Source organism: Phocoena sinus, chromosome 4, assembly GCF_008692025.1.
Source record: "Phocoena sinus isolate mPhoSin1 chromosome 4, mPhoSin1.pri, whole genome shotgun sequence".
Taxonomy (NCBI): Eukaryota; Metazoa; Chordata; class Mammalia; order Artiodactyla; family Phocoenidae; genus Phocoena; species Phocoena sinus.
The window spans coordinates 88,936,549-88,962,873 of record NC_045766.1 but is presented as its reverse complement, the minus strand read 5'-3'; the positions used below and the strand labels follow the sequence as shown (position 1 = coordinate 88,962,873).

The window sequence follows — 26,325 nt, the reverse complement described above, 5'->3', positions numbered from 1 at the left end:
AGAAAGAGAAAGACAAATACCGTATGCTAACACATATATATATATATATGGAAGTTAAGGGAAAAATAGTGTCATGAAGAACCTAGGGGTAAGACAGGAATAAAGACAGAGACCTACTAGAGAATGGACTTGAGGATATGAGGAGGGGGAAGGGTAAGCTGTGACAAAGCGAGAGAGAGGCATGGACATTTATACACTACCAAACCTATGGTAGATAGCTAGTGGGAAGCAGCCGCATAGCACAGGGAGATCAGCTCGGTGCTTTGTAACTGCCTGGTGGGGTGGGATAGGGAGGGTGGGAGGGAGGGAGACGCAAGAGGGAAGAGATATGGGAACATATGTATATGTATAACTGATTCACTTTGTTATAAAGCAGAGATTAACACACCATTTGAAAGCAATTATACTCCAATAAAGGTGTAAAATTATATATATATATATATAATTAAAAAGAATTATACACGCAAAGATACAGAGGAAATTTTCGAAAAATAAAATTATTAGCTAGCCCTACCAAAACAACATGGATTCAATAAGAGAAAAGATGAAACAATCAATGGAAAAAAATAGAGATCTTTTTGTGTTTTAGAACTCAGTGCAAATACAAATAGGAATTTAACCTGCGATAAGGTGGTATTGCAGATCATTGGGGAAAAGGTTTATTCAACTGATAATTCTGGGACATTATTGTGGAAACACACACACACAACAACATCAGATCTCTAACTTACTCCTGACAGCAAAATAAGTTCTAGATGAATCAAAGATTTAGCAATATGATTATCAAAATCATTAGAGAAAACAATGTAAAATTTCTTTACAATTTTAGCATTGGAAAGTACTCTCTAAATATGACTAAAAGTCTCAGAAGCCATAAATGAAAGGAAATTAAAGCAAACATTTTTGAAAATCTCACATGGCTCAAAACATAATAAAAACATTAAAAAATGAAAAATTATGAGAAAACATTTGTGACACACATCATATAAAGAAGATAATTGCCCTAATATGAAAATAGTTCCTATAAATTAGTAGGAAAATATAACCAAGTTGAAAAATGAACAAAGGCCAAATTTGAAAATTCAAATGAATTTTTTTTTTTTTTTTTTTTTTGCAGTACGCAGGCCACTTACTGTTGTGGCCTCTCCTGTTGTGGAGTACAGGCTCCGGACGCGCAGGCTCAGCGGCCATGGCTCATGGCCCCAGCCGCTCCGCGGCATGTGGGACCCTCCCGGACAGGGGCACAAACCCGTGTACCCTGTATTGGCAGGCGGACTCTCAACCACTGCACTACCAGGGAAGCCCTCAAATGAATTTTAAACATGAAAAGGTGCTCAGTCTTACTCATAAGAAATGTACATTAAAGCTACAAGTATATACCACTTTTCACCTATTTGATCAATGACATAAGAATGCTTATAATTCACGGGATAGGTGAAGGTGTGAGAAACAGACATTAATATATTGCTGGAGGGTATTTATTAATACAATTTTTATGAAGTGTTATTAGGCAATATCTATTAATAATATCTGTATGTACCCTTTGACCCAGCAATGCATCTTCTGAAGTTTATTTAACAAGTATAATTGCATATATGTGAAATGAACATATTTACAAGAATGTTCACTGTTGTGTGCATGTAAATCCAAAAGGATGAGAACATGTAAACGTGAAAAAAAAAATGAGCACTAACAATGAAATATCAGAAAGGGAATGTAAAAGAACAATCCGTTTTAAAATTGCATCAAAAAACAATTATTTAGGAATAATCCTGACCAAGGAGGTGAAAGACTTATATGCTGAGAAGTCTAAAACATTAATAAAGGAAACTGAAGATGATTCAAAGGAATGGAAAGATATTCCATGCACTTGGATTGGAAGAATTAACATTGTTAAAATGGCCACACCACCCAAAGCAATCTATAGACTTAATGTGATCCCTATCAAATTACCCATCACATTTTTCACAGAACTAAAATAATCCTACAATTTATGTGGAACCATAAAAGTCCCAGAATTGGCCAAGAAATCCTGAGGAAAAAGAACAAAGCAGGAGGCATAACCCTCCCAGACTTCAGACGATACTACAAAGCTACAGTTATCACAACAGCATGGTATTGGCACAAAAACAGACATAGGGATCAACAGAACAGAATAGAGAGCTCAGAAATAAACCCAAACACCTACAGTCAATTAATCTTTGACAAAGGAGGCAAGAATATACAATGGAGAAAAGACAGTCTCTTCAGCAAGTGGTGTTGGAAAAGCTGGACAGCTGCATGTCAATCAATTCAGTTAGAACATACCCTCACATCATACAGAAAAATAAATTCAAAATGGCTTAAAGACTTAAATATAAGACATGATACAACAAAACTCCTAGAAGAGAACACAGGCAAAACATTCTCTGACATAAATCATACCAATTTTTCTTAGGTCAGTCTCCCAAGGCAACAGAAATAAAGCAAAAATAAACACATGGGACCTAATCATACTTAAAAGCTTTTGCACAGCAAAGGAAACCATAAACAAAATGAAAAGAAAACCTATGGACTGGGAGAAATTATTTGCAAATGATGTGACCAATGAGGGCTTAATTTCCAAAATATATAAACAGCTCATACAACTCAATAACAAAAAATCAAACAATCCAATCAAAAAATGGGCAGAAGACCTAAATAGACATTTCTCCAAAGAAGAAATACATATGGCCAATATGCACATGAAAAGATGCTCAACATCACTAATCATTAGAGAAATGCAAATCAAAATTACACTGAGGTACCACCTCACACCAGTCAGCAACAGCCGTCATTAAAAAGTCTACAAATAACAAATGCTAGAGAGGGTGTGGAGAAAAGGGAACCCTCCTGTTGTTGGTGGGAATGTAAATTGGTGCAGCCACTATGGAAAACAGAATGGAGATTCCTCAAAAAACTAAAAATTGAATTGCCATATGATCCAACAATCCCACTCCCGGACATATACCCAGACAAAACTATAATTCAAAAAGATATATGCACCCCAATGTTCATAGCAGCATTATTTACAATAGCCAAGACGTGGAAACAACCTAAGTGTCCATCAACAGATGAATGGATAAAGAAGATGTGGTACATATATACACAAGGGACTATTATTCAGCCATAAAAAGGAGTGAAATAATGCCATTTGCAGCAACATGGATGGACTCAGATTATCATACTAAGCAAAGTAAGTGAGAAAGAGAAAGAGAAGTACCATATAATATCACTTATACATAGAATCTAAAATATGACACAAATGAACTTACCTATGAAACAGAAACAGACTCACAGACATAGACAACAGACTTATGGTTGCCAAGGTGGGGGGGGAGAGGGAGGGATGAATCGGGAGTTTGGGATTAGCAAATGCAAACTATTATATATATGTATAGCTGAATTACTTTGCTGTACACCAGAAACTAACAAAACACTGTAAATCAACTATACCTTAATAAAATAAAATTTTTAAAAAAGAAAGAAAAGCAAAAGCCTTATAAAAGAGAAAAAAAAGGAAAAATGTAAATGTCCATCATAAGATGGATATTTACCTAAAATAAATTTTGGTATACCTACAGAATCGAACAATAAAGAGCAGTTTAAAGACAATGAGACAGCGCTACATATACTGATCCTGATATGGAATGATCTTGAAGATATATTAAATGGAAAAAAACAAAAGCATATTCTGGATGCTATTACACCCATATTTATATTCACATAATGATTTATATGGTTTTATATACATTGACTGCTTTTGGATGAATTCATAAGTAACTAGTAAAACCATGCCTCTTGAGAAGAGTAATTAAGTAACTAAAGACAAGAACGGGATGAAGACTTTTCACTGTACTGTATTCCATTTCACATGTTCTGAATTTTGTACTATGTGCATGTACATAAAAATTATACAATTACACAAACATTTATTAAATGTTTTATTGCTTTTGTCCAAAGTTGCAGACATTTCTAAACAAATAAAACAAACAGTTGTCAAGGAAAATGTAAAACACAATTCTTACATATATATAATATGTATTCATATTATGCTTAGAAGATTGGTTCTTTTACTATAACTCAATAATAAAATTAACATATAAAATATATCTCAAAGTTCTTTTGGGATGTATATTATCTGCTTTACTGAGTACTGGCTGTAGTGGAGAAGGGGTATAATGTCTTTCTTTTTCAACTCAAGTTTCAAAAGGAGGTGATTCTGTAGTTCTTTGGCTCTTAAAAACCACTGTTTTCCAGTTTTTACAATCTTTTTAGTGAAAACAAAATTTAAGCCTAAATGACATTTCCATCTTTCTTAGCAGCTCACGGGAACTAGAGAACTCTAGAAATGGTTTCTGAAAGAACAGGAATAGTTAGGGAATAGAACTGGGAAACATACAAATTGTAAACCAGTCTCCATTTCTAAAACATAAAATTTTCTTACTGTTAAACAAGATGAACTTTACAATAACAAGTGCAGAGGAGATATTTTTACAGAATCTTCTTTTTTTCTTATTAGCATTTTAAAAAATGGAATGTCTTTTCTTTTAATTTTGAGAAGTACTTTCCTTTTTTTCTGAAAGGAGACTATGTCCTGTACCTGCAGTCATTTTATTTAAAAGTCTTCTGAAAAAGGAGATTATCTTCTTTAAGCAGAGCTTCTAAATAACTGTCAATTTGCTCCAGGTCTCCTGCTGGACCGCCCTGGAAAAGAGAAGCAACAATCATAGGAGGGGAAGAAGCTACAGGGTTTATTCCTGTAATCTGGGTGGCCTTGGACCAGTCTTCCCTATGATTAATGTAGCAACAAAACCCAGCTTGCATTCGAATAATGCTTTTAACCTTTTGAAATGTTTTTGCATTTAATCTCATTTTATGCTCACAAGTGGTTAGGAACTTGAATCTTTTTTTTTTTTTTCTTCTTCTTCTTCTTTAGTGGAAATTAGTTCAACTGTGCTTTTTGGGGTTTTTTTTTTTCCCCTTCTATATAATTACTTGTCATATTCCTAAAGCCCCCACCCTCATCTCATTTTTCTGTTATAGGCTCTCATGAATTTTTAGCCTTAGAGGCAAAACAGACGGGTAGGCAAATTCTGACTTCTCTGTTTCTCCTTTTTCCTCTGTAGCATCTTTTCCCACAACCTTTGGCTTGCTGCCCTGATCTGTCCCCTTTTCTCTTTCCCTCAGTTCTCTATTGGGGTAATCTCAAGCTCTCCTTCCTTGAGCTTCTTGATCCATGAACAGCTGGACAAATGCTCCCCCTCTTTACTGACCTAAGTCTCACTCCCTCAGGCCCAACCATGGGATCAACTCATTCTCCAACTGCGCTGATGGACAGGAGAATTTTTAGGAAGGACCTTTCAGAAATAATCCCAATGTTATTATTGTTTCCAGTAAGTGTCTGGCACTATCACAGTTTCTCCATCCCTCATCTGGTTCCATTAAATGTGTTTTTGCTTTGCTCCCTTTGCCCTAGATTTGCTCAGTCTTCTAACAAGCCTGAATTGTACTGAGTCCCAGCTTTGTAACTAGGACGCTGTTTGAGTTTCCATGATACTGATATTCACTAGGATTTCCAAATATTCACTGACCCTGAGGAATGCCCTGTGTGATCCTTTCTGACACCGACAGCTCTCAGCCTGTTCGGTCTGGTCTAATCCTTTGGCTCCTGCTTTCTACCCTGCAGACTAGACTTCCTGCTAGGACTCCAGGTTGATCCTGTTCCCAGGTTCTTCACGTGCTGCCCCAACCGTCTGTTCCAGGTCCACCGCATCTCATGTGTCTGCTCTACTCCATGGTAGCTGCTCGCGCAATTAAAGGCACTGAAAATGTAAATTTCAAGTGGGGGATGAGAGTAAACATATCTGGGCAGGAGCCTTTTGAGTACCTCTCCAATGATACTGGATAAAACATTTCACATTCTGTGGGCTAAAGCCCTTCACCTCTTTACTAAAGTTTGTGAATAAAACAAATTAAGTTAGTATAATTACTCTGGCTACTGTGAGGGAACCCAGGGGTTTGACACAGAAGGAAGAGTAAACTACTATTCTTTCATTCTGTTTTTCCTAGCTGAACAGATTTGCTATTGTGAGAACCAAATAATTTTTATGAACTTTCTTGATAGACAGTGGTATTCCATTACTATGATAAAGAACTTCTTTGGTCTCTCTAGTTGTTCTTGTTAGTGAAACAACAGTCATCACTGAAACCCTACCATGTGTGAGGCTCCACCAGACCTTTCACATGCAAAAACATTCACCACCCTCTGTAGCCAAAAGAACCCAAAGGAGCTCCACTCAAATCCCACTCTCACAAATTGGCTTAGGTAGTACTGTTGACAGAAGGACAAATATAATTACCATTATGTGAAAATCATTAGCTTTAATCATCCTTTTTATTTTAATAATGAAACATTTTAACTTTGCCTAGACCACCCAAGAAGAGAGGGATCGTCTCTTTTGGCTATATACTTAATCAAAAATACTTTCTGTGTTTTTATTTTGTATTTTATATAAGAGAAATCCCAGCACATCCAAAGATGTGTAGTTTTTGAAAGAGCAATGAACTCTCACACTGACTGAAAACCAGACAGTCGGCTTCAAAGTCCATGCTCATCATGTTCAATACTGATGCTCAGCAAGTTTCCTGTCTGTCTCTCCGCGACCCCCTTCCTGGGCAAAGCCGTCCTCCAGGCCTCCCAGGCAGGTTTCTCTGGGAGACAGCTCCTGCCCTCTCTCCCTGCATGGCCCAGGAAGGACCTGTCTCCTGTTCCAGACTCAGGGCCTATGTCTGAGTTTTGTCTGGGTCCTGAGACAATTTTCTCCCCGTCAGACCCTATTTCCATATACTTTTTTAAAGCAGGCTAGATGATATCTAAGGAGCTTCCAGTTTACCATGACAATAAACTGAGCCAAAGGCTAGTCTTGAGGCAGCCCAGAGAGTGCCCACGTGTCCATCACCAGTGCTGGGGAAGCAACACAAAGTGCTGGGTGCTGAGTGCATGATGCCAAGTTGCTCCAGACACAGACCTGCCCTTGCAGGCCCCCAGAGAGCTCTCTGACCCCCTCTTAGGGAGCTTTCCTAGGAGTCCCACTGAACAACCTTCGTTTATACCCCAAGGAAAGCTGAGAAACACAGTCATAGTTCCTGGGCTCACTGTTGATTTCTCAATTTATTTCTAGCATCTACAGAAAGACTTTTCAACATTGGATATATATACTTTAATTTTTGATGTTTTCTCCCCAGCATTTGTATATGCTATAGTAGAAGATGGGTATTTCCTCACTGGCTCAATCTATCATAGAAGCCCAATTCTTTATGCATTCAAATATATAAATAAACAAGAAGAACAGTAATTCATAGTTACATGATATTTTCCTCTAAGATTAGAAGAGTCTGTTTTTTTAACCTCTGTATTAGGATAAAAATTAAAATATTTTGTTGTCTGAAAAAATTAGGAAAAAATTTCCTACTGGAAATATGCTACTGAGGAGACAGCATGATCGAACTATACCAACAGCACAAGCAAAGCTTCTGATTTTTCAAAGGGAAAATATAATAGGCCTTTAAAACAGTGTTCTAATTTATACTTTCAAAGTTCATTTATTTGTGATTTCAATATCCATTAAGAGAGAGTTGGGGCTCGGTTAAGTGACGCGTCAAAAGTCATAAGTGGATGACGACATTAGGAGAGGAAGCTAGCCCAGCGCTCTCTACACAATGTGTGTTCCTATTACTCAAGTAAAATTTCATTTCTTACCAGCTGAAGTTTCTGCAATAATACTGTCAGTTTCACACGAAGATTATTCAGTTTGTCTTCAGTGATTTTTCTTTTTTTTTCACATTGTCCCAGGGATACTTCATTAACCACTCCTCTTCTGTTTGCATCATAGATAATGGATTGCATGGTTTCCTTTAGTTTTTTTTCATATTGGACCATGTAAACATTATGGATCTGGGAATGTTTTAAAAACAGTTTTAGTATATTCTTAAAATATTACTTTCCTCCCTAATAGCAGAATATCAGATTCCAATCCTACACATATATACCACGTGTCAACTCTGTCCATATGTACTATGGGTGGTCTACATTTAAGATATGTTGATCCCTTAAGGAACTAACAATCTGATGGAAGAGGAAGAGAAAGAAGGAAAAATGCACAATAGTCCAGTAACTATAGTATAAAGAGGCACGCCAAGGTCAGCTCAGAAACCCTTGCTTTGGAATAAAGAAGAAACCTAGTAATGCTTGAATTTGTTCTCCTACCAGGGCTACGTAGTCTTCAAGGCACAAAGGGGACAGGTGCCTGTGACTACTCGCCACAGCACCAGTAACTCATAGATGACGACAGAGTGTCCAGCCACTTGGGGCTTTAAATGTGTGATTTATAACTCAAGTCTGTAGCATCTGAAAAGCACAGAAGCTACAGTAAGAGGAATTCCTAGTCTGCCACTCTCCTTGGGTTCCCTAATCTGATGTAAAGAGTACGGTTATATACTAACGCATGTGACCTTTGCTAATTCATGAGTCTTGGTTATTTTCCAAGAGCTTGTGTTGCGCCTGAGACACTCACAGAGTAGAAAGAAGTAATGGAGTGGCCAAATGCTTCAATTTCAAGATGACATTAATTGCCTGTATCAACATTTTGAGAGGGCCGGGGGATATTCTGAGAAAAGAGATACAGGGCAAATCCTGTTTTGATAAACATTTGAATGTTTCAGCAATAAGAAGATTTCTGTATTCTAATATGCTGGGTTGCCAGGAAAATTGTAAGGTAGCCTCGTTTGTCTTCTGGGTCCACCCTGTCCCCCTTCACCCTCCTCCACTACACTCACTAATACATGCAGGCCCTTCCCCAACACTGCCACATCATCCCCTTTAAGCACTCATTGACCTCACACATTTCTCCTTTTTCTATAAAATTCTTTAAACAAACAAACAAAACCCCCTGAGTATACTGAATTCTGTTTAACAGACGTTCACCAACTACTTCCTAAATTCGAGGCACTGAACTTTATTATAGGTGATGCAGAGATATGTAAGATTCAGTCTTTGCCCTCAAGAAGCTTCTAGTCTACAGAATGAGATAATACAAGTACGCAAATATTGTATCTTTATGGGAAAAAATGTATTGTGCCCCAAGTAAGGCACAGATATTATTAGAGTTGAGAGGTGGGTGTGGAGTCTCCATTAAATAGAAGAGCATTAAAGCCCTGACTTAAGGTATTTGAGTTGGATTGACATCACTAATTTACCTGCAATTATGTATACTATTCATGTGCTATTAACTGAGAGGAATATTTGGGAGCAGGGACCCAAATACCACTCCACAGTAGTAAATAATGGCCATATATGTGTGCATTTATATATATATACACACATACATTCACACATATATATCATATGTTGTATTAAAGGTGAGACTTAATTGTGAAATCTGTAGATTGCCACGTAAAGAAATCTTAGATTTCTTTCGAGACTTACACTGCCTGGATGTTTGTGTGAGGGCACAAGGAATTAGACTCTGAAATCCTTGACCTGGCTCTGCCTATTCTTACCTCATTTCCTGAGTTCTAGGCCTCGCCCTTCCAGGTATACATCAAGCTCCCTCCTGCCACAGGCCCTTTGCCCTTGCTGCTCTCTTTGTTCAGCAGATTCAGCTCCAGATATACACAAGGCTCACTGTTGGTCTCAACCAATATGAAAACATGGCTCAGATATTCCTTGCTCTCTGTATCTGAAATAGCCTCCCCTTCCCCAACACACCATCACTGTCTATCCCCTGGCCTTGCACAATTATTTTATGGCACGTCACATTGTATGTTTATTTATGTTTTATTTAAGTGTTTGTTATCTATCTTTCCCTTGGGAATGTAACCTCAATGTAAAAAAAAATTTCGGTTTTGTACACCTCTCTATTTCTAACACCTGCCACATGGCACTAAATAGTGAAGAGTTAGGACAGCAGATGTTCAGAATTCACAGCAAAGGGACTTCAAATACGAGGGCCAAACCTGCCTTGAAATGCAGGCTACATTCTGAGATCTTGGAGGGGCATCCTTTTTTGAACATGCTCAATTCAACCTACAAGAAGTTGATGGCTTAAAACTAAGGCAATAACCACCTCCTCCAAGAAGCTTCATAGGTGCTTCCCGTGGAGGCTTCTGTCAAACCCAGGAAGTGAGTTCTCCCACGGCCTGAAGGTAGGGTAGGGTAAATAATTCAACACAGCTGGAATAATGAGGACAGAGTCATGGACAGTTCAGATGTCAGCAGCCAATAATAGTTCTTAGTTTTCAGAAATTTAGAATCTTATAGCTTTTGCCATCCTAAACAATAGCCAGGAAACACTTTCTTGTAAAAAGCAACAACAATAATAAAACAAACCAAAACAAATAAAATTAAAAATATAAAATATGGAAAACAATATTACCTAGAAAAAGAACAGTATTGCTCATCAGCAATAAAAAGAAACACACGATTGATATACTTAATGGATCTGAAGGACATTATGCTAAGTGAATAAAGCCAATGATAAAGTGACACCTACTGTATGATACCATTTTGATAACATCCCTCAATAAGTGGTGCTGGGAAAAACGGACAGCTACATGTAAAGGAATGAAATTAGAACACTCCCTAACACCATACACAAAAAGAAACTCAAAATGGATTAGAGACCTCAATGTAAGACCGGACATTATAAAACTCTTAGAGGAAAACATAGGAAGAACACTCTTTGAGATAAATCACAGCAAGATCTTTTTTGACCCACCTCCTAGAGTAATGGAAATAAAAACAAACAAATGGGACCCAATGAAACTTCAAAGCTTTTGCACGGCAAAGGAAACCATAAACAAAACGAAAAGACACCCCTTAGAATGGGAGAAAATATTTGCAAACGAATCAACGGACAAAGGATTGATCTCCAAAATATATAAACAGCTCATGCAGCTCAATATTAAAGAAACAAACAACCCAATCCAAAAATGGGCAGAAGACCTAAATAGACATTCCTCCAAAGAAGACATACAGATGGCCAAGAAGCACATGAAAAGCTGCTCAACGTCACTCATCATTAGAGAAATGCAAATCAAAACTACAATGAGGTATCATCTCACACCAGTTAGAATGGGCATCATCAGAAAATCTACAAACAACAAATGCTGGAGAGGGTGTGGAGAAAAGGGAACCCTCTTGCACTGTTGGTGGGAATGTAAATTGATACAGCCATTATGGAGAACAGTATGGACGTTTCTTAAAAAACTAAAAATAGAACTACCATATGACCCATCAATCCCACTACTGGGCGTCTACCCAGAGAAAACCCTAATCCAAAAAGACACATGCACCTCACTGTTCATTGCAGTACTATTTTCAATAGCCAGGTCATGGAAGCAACCTAGATGCCCATCGACAGACGACTGGATAAAGCAGATGTGGTACATATATACAATGGAATATTACTCAGCCATAAAAAGGAATGAAATTGGGACATTTGTAGAGACGTGGATGGATACAGAGACTGTCATACAGAGTGAAGTAAGTCAGAAAGAGAAAAACAATTATCGTATACTAACGCATATTTGTGGAACCTAGAAAAGTAGTACAGATGCACCAGTTTGCAGGGCAGAAATTGAGACGCAGATGTAGAGAACAAACGTATGGACACCAAGGGGGGAAGCGGCGGGGGTGTTGGTGGTGTTGGTGGGATGAACTGGGAGATTGGGATTGACATGTATACACTAATATGTATAAAATAGATAACTAATAAGAACCTGCTGTATAAGAAAATAAATAAAATAAAAATCAAAAATGAAAAAAAGAATGTTTGTACAGCATGCTACATTCAAAATCATGTTCAGTCTCTCAACGTTCACTATTTTGTAACCAGCAAACTGTATTTCCTTCAAGCACTAGCGGCCAGTTTAGCCAGTTTCCTGACTTATGCTTCTTCCTTTCTCAGGCTAACATCTCAATGAGGTTTCTATAAAAGGTAACACTTTTGACAACTTTTAAAGCTCAATATAAAAGGACTTCTGGTTGTTTTAACATTTTAATTAAGGTGAGTATAGAACTGTAACAGGATGAGAGGCTTAGTTCTGCTGGTTAAACTCACTCTTGTAGAGGTATTTGTGGCAAATCAAAAATGGAATTCTTCCAAACCCCATTAATTCAGAATGGAATTAGGATTTGAAAGAAAGGATATTCAACTGAGATTTTAATTTTCTGCCTTGAATTTAAAAAGTCAGAGTTCTGGCAGCTCTGGAGCTCCAGAATCCTAATAAGTTTGCACAAAGTAAGGCAGGACTACAAAATCTATAGATTTTGCACCCTATTTACAAGAAGATGCATGTGTTTGTGTGGGCAGACACTACAGCAGAAACAATCAACTTTGAGTCAATGCACAATAGTAAAGTCCAGATGCATTCAAAGCTACTTACTGATGTTGCTAGGATATGAGAAGATTGCTAATTTCAAGGATTCGATAATCTAGTTGGGGAGAAAATAAAATACAGGAAACTACTGTAATGCAAGGCAGAAAATTTAATTAATGCTAAAGTAGAGTTTTAAGGTCCTCTCAGAACACAGAAGTCAAGATTAATTTCACACGGAGAGACTGAGGTAGGCTTGATGTAGAAGGTAGCATTGATCAGGCTGTACAAAGGGTGGGCAGGATTTCCAGAGGCCAACCGTGGACTGGGAGAGTGGAGAAGAGTATTCGGGGGGACAGCACGGGGAAACGCTCAGAGGCAGGCCAGTCTAGTAGGTTGGAGCAACTCCACTTTGGATGGAGCAGATGGCTTGCAAGAGGAAAGAATAAAAGATGGTGGTTCAGGTTGGGTTGCAAAGGACCACCAATGCTGTCATGAATCATCTGCTACTCTAATAGTTATGGACACTGCTGATGTGGTCAGGGCGAGGTGACCAAAAAAGTTTGTGCTTTACAAAGGGTCCTCCCTTTATTAAAGGTACACACCTTAAAGCAAGGTGCATAGAGTTAACCCTACATGGATTTCAGTAAATGATTTCAATAGTTTTTATAACCATCCACTTAAAGCCACTAATCATTAATAAAGTCCTTAAGACCAGTTTCATGTGAAGAAAATCGCGATTCCAATTGTTCTGTATTTTGCTTGCAACATCTCCATTTCAACAGGAACTCATGGTCTCTTGACTGTTTATCTTGCTTTGATTCTTTGAACCCCACTTGCCCTGAACATTACGAGGATTCTACTCATCATCTATGCTAACACCTTGAATAAACACTTATTCAGTCTGGCCTCCAAGACCCAACAACTTGGCTCCATTACTGAGTGTAGACACTGAAAAAATACCATTTAGAAACAGACATGAAGGACATGTATAAGCTTGGATACGCTAAGATGTATGATAAACTAATTCTTAGCAAGTTTCTAAGTTTTTTAGTATAAATAGTTAAATCAGAGTTCCCTAACCAGAAGGTAAGGATGTGTCAAGAGGTCCAGGAACCCGGCTGGTGATTTGTCAAGCTGGCTGCCACAGACAGAGTTGGGACAATTCCTGGTGGGACAGTAAACAACCTGCCTACCACATGCCCTCCCCACACCGTATTTTACTGTCAGCATCTCCCCATATACATCTCACCATGTAATATCAAGGTCTCTAGTAAGTAAACAATCATTCTTTTATGCCAATAGGCTGAGAAGCTGTAGTATACCTACTGCAAGTAATACTTGCAAACTTTATCATAAGGATGAAGTATTACAGTCTGGATAAGAATGAGATGGTATAAAGTGAGGTAGTGAAAAGAGCTTTGGAGTGGCACAAATCTGGGTTCCAATCCTGAATCTACTACTTACTTGCATCACGACATTGGAAGGTTATCTTTCTGGTTCTCCATTTCCTCATTACTAACATGGAGAGAGTGGCACCTGTACATCCCAGAGTTGTGAGAATTAAATGAGGTAACATATATAAAAGGCCTAGTTTAGTGCCTGGAGCTAGTGGCTCTTAATCAATCACAGTGTTAGATTTTTTTTTTTTTTTTTTTTTTTTTTTTTGGGGTACACGGGCCTCTCACTGTTGTGGCCTCTCCCGTTGCAGAGCACAGGCTCCGGACGCGCAGGCTCAGCGGCCATGGCTAACGGGCCTAGCCGCTCCGCGGCATGTGGGATCTTCCCGGACCGGGGCACGAACCCGTGTCCCCTGCATCGGCAGGCGGACTCTCAACCACTGCGCCACCAGGGAAGCCCCCACAGTGTTAGATTTGCTGATGAAAATAATACTAGTAAAATAATAATAATAATAGTGCTAGAATAGGGTCAAAAATATGTTGGATAAAAGCTGTCTTTTACTCTAATTAGGAAATGACAACTAAGTCTTCACACCGAAAATGTTCAACTACTGCTTTTTCAACAAAATGCTGCTCAGAAAATAAATTCACTTTTCAGTTGAACAATGATGAGAAATTAAGAACCACAATATTCCTTCATTTCCAGTTGCTTATCACAGGCCAGTAGGCACTCAGGCAGAAATATCAGAGGAAAATATATCAACAGGGGTATTACATTTAGGCACACCCTAAAATCCAAACACTTGGTGACACAGCCTTTCTAAGAAGAAATCTAGTTTAGGTTCTAATTTTCATTTCAAGTTTGCCTAGTTATATACTTTGGGGAACTTACGTCCCAATTCTATTTCATTTATGAAACATGAGTATTCAAATATATTCCATTCCCCACAAAAGAGATGAGGCGGCGCCTGTGCTTACAGCTGTGCTGTGCACAATTCCAGGGAGCATCATTCATCTCCCAGTCTTGCATATTATTATGAGAGTTTTCCAGAAGATGGCTGTAAGCATAAGCACTTGGAAGAAGATGCTAGTATATGTGCTAGTGATAGAGCTGGTGCACCTGTTTGAGCAAACACAGGTGAAGTGTCAGCAGAGACCTAAGCATCTCAATATTGATCCTGGTGGCATGAAAAGTTCTAGACTGTTGTGGCCTCCATGAAGTATCTGGGAACCTCAGTGGCTGTACTGGCTCCAATGCTAATGCCCTGTGTTAGTTGGGCCAGGTTCACATCTTGGAGTCTCAGTTCCCTTGACCGTGATTTAAGGAAGTTGAGGGCATATGATTTTTTGAGATATTTCTCTAGTAGAACTGAAAGACTATGGACTCTTCCCTGCCACCACCAAGGAAATCTTTAAGAACTAGATACACAGTATTATAAGAAAACTGTAAAAAAAAAAAAAAACAACAACAAAAAACAAAAAACCATCTACCCAGAGAGAGAGAAAGGTTGTAATGAAACACACCAAAAAATACCAGTGATCTTGGAATGGTTTGGGACTATGGATGAATTTCTTAAAATTCCTTTTACTTTCTTTTATTAGCATTATTTTATAGCTGCTTTTAAAATAGAAAAATCATAAACTTAAAAAAACTGTTGATAGAATTTTAAAATCCCAGAGAGATATCAAATTGTCCAAAATAATTAAAGACTTTTGTACAAAAGATTTCTGATTTAGCACAGTGTCTCGAGGATCCAGTGAACCTATTACTTAAAGACTCAGAATGTCATGTTTCCTGTTCAAAATATAGTCCTACTCCAAGTGTTTCATAACCTTTATGGTTTGGAAACATTTGCATCTTTAAAATTCAAAAAGATGTTGCTTTGTGGCATCTGATATGCTACAGATTAATCTAAGTCTTGATAAGTAAATGCAAATTTGATTTCCTTTCAAACCTAACATTTGGAAATGTATATTATTTCTCCTTTGGAATACAGGATCATTTAGAATATAAATGATTACGTTGAAAGGAAGCTTACCTGGTTGAAACACATTTTCAGCTTCTTGTTTGTCTGCTCTGGGCATTGCTCCAGCTGTTTTCATAAATGATAACAGAACAGGATATTAACTTTTAGGGAATGAGCTGTCTACAATAGAGTTATAACATGCAAGTACCTAGCATAAAAAAGCATCAAAGCCTAGAACTTGCCAACATTGGTGCTGTGGGTCTTTTAAGCCAGGGTCTAATTATATTATACAACATGGTTTTAAAATTTTTCAGATGAAAAAGAAAATCAAGGTGAAGGAAAAGTAAATGATAAATAATAAAGCCGTTGGAGTCTAGATATCTTGGATGGGGACGCCACAGAAATAGACCGGGGAGAGTCACTGGCATGTGGGATAGTATTTAAAGTCAGAGACTAGCTGAGGTCACCTAGAAACAACATTTAATAGAGAGAAGAAAGTGGTCCAGGAACAAGCCCTCAGACACACCGACATTTAGAAACCAAATAGAGAAGGAGCTGCCAGCGCAGAGGATGGGAGGGAGGGAAGCAGGAAAATGAGAAGTGTGTTGTCATGGAAGCCACATAAAGAAAGTGCTTCAAGAAAGAAAGAGTGGTCAGCTGGGCTGAAGAGGTCAGGTAAGATAAGTGACTACTGCACTTGTCAGCACAGTGGTCACTGGTGGTTTGACAAGACAGTCCCAGTGACGCTGTTGAGTCAGAAGACCCACGGGAAAGAATGAGGTGAGAGTAGATGGTGAAGAAGCAGAAACAATGATGTAGGACTTCATCCAGGATCAGATGAAGACATATGGCACCTCTGCAAATTAATCATGTGGTGCTCTTTTCACTGATAGCTTTTCACGTGTATCCATCCCTTCCACAAGCAACACCGAGCACGAGGGTGGCGAAGAAGGCCCCCACCCTCCTGTACCTGGCAGGGTTCTTCCAGTCCCGTGAGCAGCTCCGGCGGCCTGAGGCCTGCACCCCTCACTCAGCTTCCCCACAGCCTGCTGTGACTCAGCAGCTCAGGGACCGCCCACTGTGGGCCAGTGCCAGGCTCACCCTGTGCACCCCAGGTAGCTGCTGATCAAAGTTTTCCTTCCCATCATATATAGTATGGCCTCTGAGACGAGATTTGGTAAATGCAATTTTCTTCATCTTTCCCTGTGATGTCTTAGTGATTCTAACCCAATCTTCACCTCAGTTCCTCATAAAAGGTAGCTGAGGAAGTGTATCTAAGGGATAGGAACTATTTTTGGTGCAGGGAGAGAAGTTAAGGACTATATCCTGTCTCTTTTCATCTCAGAGACTGACTACTCTCAGTCTGTACAATCTTCCCAGAGTTTATTTAAACCTTGGCCATGCTGGTTTCCCATGCAGCTTTAATTCCGAGTTACCCACTTAGTACAAAGATCCCCATGCTCATTCACTTAAGCTATTCTAGGTCCTCTCATTGGTAACCCTTTACATTTTTCTTCACTGAAGATTCAATTCAGGGTGTTCTGTCATTCCCTCAAAGTTCAAAAAAAGTCAGCTTGCCTCCAAACTTGCTGTAAGTTCCTCCAGAGACGTGTGGCCAAATTCTGATGGTAGACAATACTCGGGGAAAAAATACAGAAGAATCTCCCTAGGAATATAAGCACAGCAGAGATGAGAATATACCAGGAAAAGAGAGGCAGCGCTCAACTGTCCGAACTGGCTCTATCTCCTGGGTTTTGTTAAATATCTTGGCAAAGACGAACATTTGTGCCTGCCAAATAGTTTGTTTTTATAAGTGGCATCAAAGTGTTCTTCAAAAGGCATTGACTGGGGAGAGGGAGGTGGCCATGGCTATAAAAGGGCAACAGGAAGAATCCTTGTGGTGATGGAAGTCTTCTGTACCTTGACTGTGTCAATGTCAATATCCTAATTTCCGTATTGTTCTATAGTTTTGCAAAATGATACAATTGGGAGAAACTGGGTAAAGGGTACAGGGGATATCTCTGTACATTTATCTTCAAATAAAACGTTTATTAAAGCAAGCAAGCATGAGCTCACAATGCCCATCCATAACCAAGCAGTGCAGGAAAGCCTTGCACCTACCTGAATTTCTCCTTGGCAGACAGCTAAGTCAGCATTGCAAAATTCCCGGAGGAAAAGAGGCTGACTACAGGCTTACTGACTTTTCCCTAAGAAAACCAAAGAACTTAACTCTTTGGAGTAATTCTTTCATCGGGGCCTCTGGGACTACCCCTAGAAATCATACATGGACCCTGCTCTTTCCAGACAGCCATGGTCATTGTTCTGACAGGTGCTTCATTTCGTCAAAAGGCAGGAGCACCCCACCCTTCTAGTGTGATGGCTTTTCTAGGATTAATCCCCTAGATGACATACATTTCACTCCTGGGAGAATATGAAATCTAGAAATTTACAGTTACCACATCTTAAAAGGATATAGAGTGTTTTATGTTGAAGTGTTCCAAGAACTTCATGTATATTACCCAAGGGACTTATAAAATTTTTCAATTATAAAATAACATGGCACACAAAGGATAAAACAGCTATTTCTTATATAATTTACATTCCTAGTATTTTAATTATATTATTTGTGGCAATATTCATTTGTAATTTTAAGGAGATTCAATCCAAAAAGTTAAAAATCCTCAGCATTTCACAACATCAAATGTAACACACACACACACACACACACACACACACACACACAGAGTCCTCAGAATTATTTGCCTGGCTGGTAAGAAGATGAGTAGGGAAGAGGCAGGATGAGAAAGGGCTTCTGGGTATTTGAGCTGAGCAGAAATCAGATGGCATAGAAAGAAAAGCTTCAAGTGGAGTCCCTGGGAAAGGAAGCCTGTGGTCAAGTTTACGGTAGGTTTCGTGGAGGAGAAGTGGTGAGAGGTATTTTTAAATACAAACCACCTCTTTCCTCCCCTAAATCCAGCCTCCCTTCCTCCAATACAGGGTTGAAACCCCTGTACTGGTCCTGAGTATTGGTCCTTTTCATGGTGGGTATAAATTCTGTGGGGTTTAGATTTAGAGCTAATCAGCAATCTTCCAAGGAAGTATTTCTAGAAAAACAAATATTCGGAGGTGGTGGCATTTGGTGGGGAGTGGGAAAGGGTGAAGGGGCAGGTTGGGGAGAGACAAAGTTCTGAATCAGTTCTGGATTATTCTCAGTCTGTGAAATCTCTACATCAAAATTTACATGAAACACCATTATAGTCTGAATAATGTCTCACACGTGTGTACTATTATTTCTAAAGACAGGTAAAGAGACAAAGACACACAGAGAGAAGGAGAGATTATTTTAAAGTGAAACACTTTATGTAAAGGTTTTATTGGAATCACTTGTCACAAGTAGCTCATCATGTTGTATTTTCTCAATATCCTCAAGCTCATTAATTCCACAGACATTCCCTGAACGCTACTAAAACAAAGCCTTTATCTAGTGCACCTTCCAGAGCCTGGCATTGTGCCCCATGCTAGGAACCCAATACATTCTAATTACACTGAATTCAGCCTAGTAGGGAACGCAGACAAGGAAGCAAACTATTCCAGTGACAGAAGGTAGAATGGGAATGCAGCACCATGGCTACCTAGAGGAGGGGCCCAAATTCGTATTTGGGAAGCCCCAAAGGAAGGGTAGGAGTCAGCTAGCTGTGCAGGGCAGGCGGGTACAGCCTGTGAAGAAAGAATGCCAGGCCAACTGCACTATATGTTGGGGAACTGAGTATTTTCTGACGGTATTGAGCACCCTGGTCAAATTCATCCATTCTTTATAAAGTGCTGGAAATGTGCTAAGTGTTGCTATAGGCTTCATATACAAAACTTCATGTCATCTTTATGGAAGCTCTTTGATTGAGGACTTATTCCTATTTTGAACGTCTCTGGTTCCCTAATTGTTAAGGATCCTCATGTCCACGCCCACCTGTACTCTCCTTTGCCCCTCTCCCTCCAAGACCTTAGTATCCACCTTTGTACTCTCTCCTCCATCTCACTTCTGCTAAATGGCTCTTCCCTTGGGGATTCTGTCCCACGAGACTGACTGGAGAGGAAGACAAATTATCCTGTTCCTGTAGTCTCTAAGCACAAACGCACAGACCTCCGCATTTTCCTTTTCCTGAAAAAATAATCCAGGAAAACTGTTAGATCCTCTTAAAAACTGTAAGCTACCAAAAATCATAAATGTGGGGGCTGAATGTAGATGCTTAAGAACTCTTTAAAAATTCCTTCATTTATTGTCTTGAGTCCCTTTCTTCGATGCAATTCTTCAATGACACCTTCTTTTGTTCCTGAGGAGGGTATATATAATCAAACTTCTCTCCACCCTCAAACTTCAGGTTTCCTTTAAGACAGAAACAGTGATCCTCTAATTCAAAAAAGGTCCTTCAACGATGTCCTCAGCACAGAACTATAGGAATAACCTGGTGTCTGGAGTATCGAAATGTATACTGTGTATTTTGGAGGGACTCAAGAACCAAGTGCTACCATTCAAGGGGAGTCTTTTCTTACCAAGAACACCCCTTCTTCCCTTGGAGCTTTTATTCATAGTTCCACCTCCAAACTTGCTAATAAAATCAGGAATTTGTCTTTATTAACATTATCTCTCTTCTTGGGGATTCAAGAAATAAGTAACCTGAAGATCTTCCAGAGCTATTGTTTGCACCCAGGACTGTAATAGGTTCTTGGCTATAATGCCCATTTCAGTTGAATTCCTACAGAAACCATATCCATATCTACAAGTTTGAGTTGGAAATTTTTATGGAGTTCAACTAGCTGAGCTACAACACTAAATCAGCTCTGTCTCCATATATGACGACCAAGCTTTGAAAAGCTCCAGCTAAGGGCCATTTCCTTTTCATTCCATGGTCATATCCTTTCTCAACAGGGTAATTTTTCCTTAAGAAAAATCTTTCTTGTGTTAATATAACTCTGCTCTTTCTAGACATGAGCAGAGATACACAGAGGTTCCTGGTTATCCTGCTGTTCTTTTTAAAGAGTAAACTAGTTAATAATAAGCTTGGTCTTGGCTAAGGAGAAGAGCAAGCCTCCTACCTGAGGTAGAGCGAAACTCTCTCCTTCAACCCAGTGAAAGGCTATGGAAATGGCATGGCTCCACTTTCTAAAACCAGGAGTCAGGTCCTGGTTTTTGATAGACCTCAATTGCTAATTTTCTTTTTTTTTTTTTGTGGTCTTTTCTTTTGCTTCAGTAACTGGCAGCAACCTGTAAAAAGTGACTTTCATTTTAAAATTTATTTTTGGTATTTTTAAAAGTTAAGATAACATGAAGCATGTTTGCACTTTTGTAGAGGTGAAATAAATGAAGCCTGACTTATATCGAGTTTACATATACAACGATAAACTAAAACAAGGCATTATAGGTTAGCATTTGTGAGTAAGGACTATGAGACCAGACTGCCAATATTCAAATCCCAGCTCTACCACTTAAGAGTTATGTAATGCTGGGCAAATTACTTAACCTCTGCATACCTCAATTTTCTCATCTGTAAAATGGGGATAATAAAAGTATCTATTTATAGGGTTGTTGTAAGGTTTAAGTGAGTTAACATATGCAGAGCCCTTAGGACAGTGCCTGGCACATAGTAAGTGCATAAAAAATATTATTATTATTGTTGTTGTTGTTGTTGAAAGTGATCTGAGGTTTGATACTGCTTCAATGTTTAGGACCATTTGGTAAAATTTAACAATCTGGATCTCAGTTTACCTTATTTACCTCTGATTTATTCACACAACTCAGTTGCACCCCATTATTTGAAAACACTTTAACATCCAGTAGTACTATTCACTGCTTTTTACATTAATCCCTTTCAATTTAACTAAAATTATTTTTGAAAATCTACTAATACACGTTGGACACTGTGGAAAATTCAATCTGTTTTCAAAGGAGTTACTACATTTGGGGATTAAATAAATTAATACACATAAAACAAAACATAATGCAAGATAGGAAAATGTTAAACTGAGCATAATCGGGTGATAAAAAAGGATAATAAGAATGACTATTGTTTATTAATTTATAACATGAAACTAATAGAAGAGGCCCATTTAGCAGTGTAGGAAGGGATAAGGATGATGTCATGTTCAAAGTGAACCAAGTGGAGGGAACACTCCACACACTTCAAAGGGCCTGACTGCTCTCTTATCTGTGACAAGCAAGGCAAGTCTGGTGAACAATCGTGAGTGTAAAGAACATGGTCCCCTCCACACTGTACATGGCCAGCCACAATCTTCATGCCTGGAGGAATTTAAAGTCTAGTAAACACAAGGACTAATATGTGGACCAGACAATAGAATAGTGCAGTACAGGGAAGAAAACATAAAGAAGACAAGAAATCTGTTTTCACTGGTGAAATGTGAGAAAACATATGACATGCTGCCAAAGGCAAAAGAGAAAATTGGTAAATGAGGAGCTCCTTTTGTTCCAGTTAAAGCCTTGTGTTGTGTACAATTCTTTTCCCACTGAATATTTTTATAAAACAATCACCACAAAAAAATTCAAGCTGGTACAGAAAGGAGCTTATTTATTAATTCATCTGGCTTTCAGAGTGTTCAGTTGATAACAGTATGATGATTTCAAGTACTAAAAGGTTCTACATGTTCATTAGGGAGATGGTTTCTGGGAAATTTAAATTTTCTATTGATGCCTAATTATAGAGGTGGGTGCACCTTAAAGCCTTAGTACACTCAATCAGATTATCTCCTTTTTGATCACATGTAACTCATGAAAATTAATAATGATGATACACTTAGAGGCAGAACAAAAATTAGCCAAGAAAAAATAAAGAAAATGATAATGCAGAGCTGTACATCCAAACTCTGCTGCAACACAACCAGGCAAATCTCTCCAGGCGCATAGTGCGGAGAGCAGCAAAGCGTGTGTGGGTGTCTGTGTGTGTGTATATGTAGTGAATATTACAAAGTGTGTGTGTATGTATGTAAGTATGTACATATGTATGTGTGAGTATATATATACACCGTGATTAAAAGCAAGAGCTTCCAAATCAGGGAGCCCTGTCCTTAGTAGCTGTGTAATTGTCTTTGTGATTTTGAGTGTTACTCAGTTTCTCTTTTTCAGTTTAGCGTTTTAAAAAAAAAAAAAAATTAAAAATAATACCAGCCTTGTAAGTTTGTCTAAGGAGCTAATGTATACAAAGCACTTAGGTGACTGTGTAAAATATAATAATGACTCATAAATAGTGGCTATTATTATCATCAAGAAGGCCTGGCTCACTTGAAGCAATGTCCCAATCATTGACATGACATATCCATACATTTTTTAATAATATGCACACATTTATTCAGATATACACAGGCATACTGATATATAATTTTTTCCATACTACCATGTCTTAGGGACCAATTGACATGCCTGAATCTCAGAACTAGTGAGTAAGAAACCAGGATTCAAATTTAAGGCTCCCCAACGTCAAGGATGAGGATCTTACATACGTCCAGACGAACACTGATAGAAGGCAAGAAGATGGTTGGAGAATCCCATTTTCTAGGGACTATACTGTAGGCCATGGCAGTATGAGACTGACATCCATCCAGATCACTGGATGAACGGCCTTTTCAACCTCATAATATTTGTACAACCCTGAGGTCTGGCTTGCTTCTGTCCCGTTCCCAGGCTCGTGCAAGCTTGCCAACCCAGACACTGTGCAGATCTGGTAGTCAGAACTTACTGTTCAGGAATGCAGCACTCTGGCTTCACTCCTTGATCAGTGACTTGTTTCTGGATCCCTAGTGTCATTAGTGAAAATGTGTCCTGATGCAAAGTCCAAGTTGGATCCACCTGAATATAACAAGAGCGTCCTCCTTTCTCCTAGGGCAGGACGGATGTTAGGTGTGTGTTCCTAAAGGATGGTAGGTGGGGCCCTCATCCATGTAAGCACAGCCCCACAGCCCTAGACACAGAAACTTCCATAAAGCCCAGGGCAACTGCAGAATGGAATTCATGGCTTCCAGTGGTCTGCAGTCTACTGTCACACACAGGAACCTAGACCCTATCCTGGACCTGCGTAGGGGCCATAGCTCCCTATATATATGCCCCACCTCTAACTTTCTCTTCCTTCCTGTTTCTATCCTTTGCCAACTCCTTTCTTCAGGAAGATTTTGTCAGTCACTGGTCAGAAAGTCAAAGTAACATCCTAAGGGAAAACACTATTCCAGCTAGAGCATGTTGTATTTCCCTCTGCTTGAAAGCCTCTTTCCTCACCCAGGCCCCTCAAAGCTTGTGAAGCCCAACCAAACCAACTGGCTGTACTAACTGGCTGTGGTGCTTCTGCTACTGTCCCCCACCCGCTCATATGACACCTATTTGAGAGCACTCTTCTGTATACTAACTTCTTTGGCTTGACTGTAAAGCCCCCTCCTATCATTGGTCCCTACCTGGAAAAACTCTGAACCTTGGACTTTACCCCCTCCCTGTCTCCATCCTTTGAGAACTGAGATCCAGACATTTAAATCCCTCATTAACCGTGCCCACAAATGTTAAGATTGTACACTGAACCACAAAGTAAAACTCAGTTTCTCTCAATAAGTTCAGTAGCTAAAGCTACAAAAAGAGACTTTCTAGAAGGCCATAATGTCATGAGGGTCTTCGTGAGGCAGTAAAAAAAAAAAAAAAAAAAAGAGAAAGAACGGAAAGAAAGGGAGGGAGGGAAGAAGGAAGGAAGGAAGAAATTCAGTAAGAATTTTTTTTTCCCCCGTTCATTATAAATGGCCCCTATTTGTTTTTGGGTTTTTTTTTTAAACATCTTTATTGGAGCATCATTGCTTTACAATGGTGTGTTAGTTTCTGCTTTATAACAAAGTGAATCAGCTATACATATACATATATCCCCATGTCTCCTCCCTCTTGCGTCTCCCTCCCACCCTCCCTATCCCACCCCTCTAGGTGGACACAAAGCACCGAGCTGATCTACCTGTGCTATGCGGCTGCTTCCCACTGTCATACAGAGTGCAGTAAGTCAGAAAGGGAAAAAAAAATACCATATACTAACACATATATATGGAATCTAAAAAAAAAAAATGGTTCTGAAGAACCTAGGGACAGGACAGGAATAAAGACGCAGACATAGAGAATGGACTTAAGGACATGGGGAGGGGGAAGGGTAAGCTGGGACGAAGTGAGATAGTGGCATGGACATATATACACTACCATTTGTCTGTTTTTAATAGCCCTTTCTGTCCTGTCTTCTATCCTTACAAATCCTGGTTCTTTATTACACTGGAGAGAGGATTAACATCCACCATATTGCTGGACCATGTAACAAGAGGGCAGTTAGTGACAACAGTTCTCTTTCAAAAGACATGTCACCCACGTTATATCTAAATCAGTGCAGTTAGGAGACAAGTCATAAAGTCATTCTATTGCATTTTCTCAATAATATCACCACCCAACAGAGAAAAGAATATCAGGAATTGTCACTGCTTAGAAAATTCAACAAAGCATATGTAGAAATATGCTAGTAAGTATCTTTACCTTAAATTAGATGTCAGTTTTCTTACTGTTTCCTTGACAGATGTGCTTTGAGAAGATGTTGTCAGTGAAGAAGCAACTTTACAACCACTCCTCACAGACACGCTGGCTTCGTATCCAGAACTTGAATTTAAATCTTCCACTGGCCTACTGGGCAAAAACAAGCCAAGGTTTATAGTTTCTAAGTAGAAATCACATTAGATACTAATAAATTCAGAAATATTAATACACAACAAATGAAATATTAATACACAAAAAATGAAAGCTAGGACATAGATGTAATGCTGAAAACTGTCATTTATGTAGTTATATAAAATCAATTCTCAGGTATAAGAATTACTATTTATTCCTGACAAATCTTGTTTCAAGGTTTTTGGGTAGCCCCAATTAAATAGAATTGGCAGTAATTTATTCTTAATAACAGTAGTCATATACCATTTGTCTCTTATTTGCTGAAAGAGGCTTTTAAACCCAAGTTCTACTTTAGCCTGGGGGAAGGTAGGTCCAGAAGGTAGGTCCAGAAATAAAGCAAAGTCAGTTGACAGAAATATGCAGTCAAGATCTGGTGGAAGGAGAGCGTTCCAGGTGAAGTGTAATGATCCTGGGGGAGAAACAAGGTAGGGCTGTTGAGAGACACACGAGAAGGCCAGGGCTGCAGGGGGGGTGTGCACAGGAAGAAGAGGCAGAGAGAGGAGGTGAGAGGCACTGGCCATGGGGTGGGGACTGGAGTTTATTTTAAGCAGAGCAGGTGCTACCATTGGAGGGTTTCTTCTATGGGAGTGAGGTGATCTGATTGATACATGTTTTAAAAAGATAACTGGCTGCAGCGTGGAGAAGAGCTCACAATGAGGATGCAAAAAGTAGTGTGTAGTGTGTTAATGAGCCCCAAGGCTTTCAGTACCGGGGCAACAAAAAAGCTCAGGAGGGCTGGGGGACACGCAATACGGGAGGCGAAGCTGGGTAGGCAGGTGGGGGCCAGATCATGTAGGGTCTTATTTGTCAAGTGAAAAGGAGATTTTAG

At 39.1% G+C, this 26,325-nt stretch overlaps 1 protein-coding gene across 1 annotated transcript in view; it reads right to left on the bottom strand.

Moving 5' to 3' along the window:
- Positions 1-26,325, bottom strand: part of MORC1 (MORC family CW-type zinc finger 1) — a 193,225-nt gene that overhangs the window by 9,127 nt on the left and 157,773 nt on the right. The window contains 6 exon segments of the mRNA XM_032629419.1: positions 4,622-4,640; positions 4,642-4,725; positions 7,781-7,975; positions 15,836-15,889; positions 17,342-17,429; positions 25,308-25,451. Coding sequence (XP_032485310.1) covers positions 4,622-4,640; positions 4,642-4,725; positions 7,781-7,975; positions 15,836-15,889; positions 17,342-17,429; positions 25,308-25,451 — 584 coding nt within the window.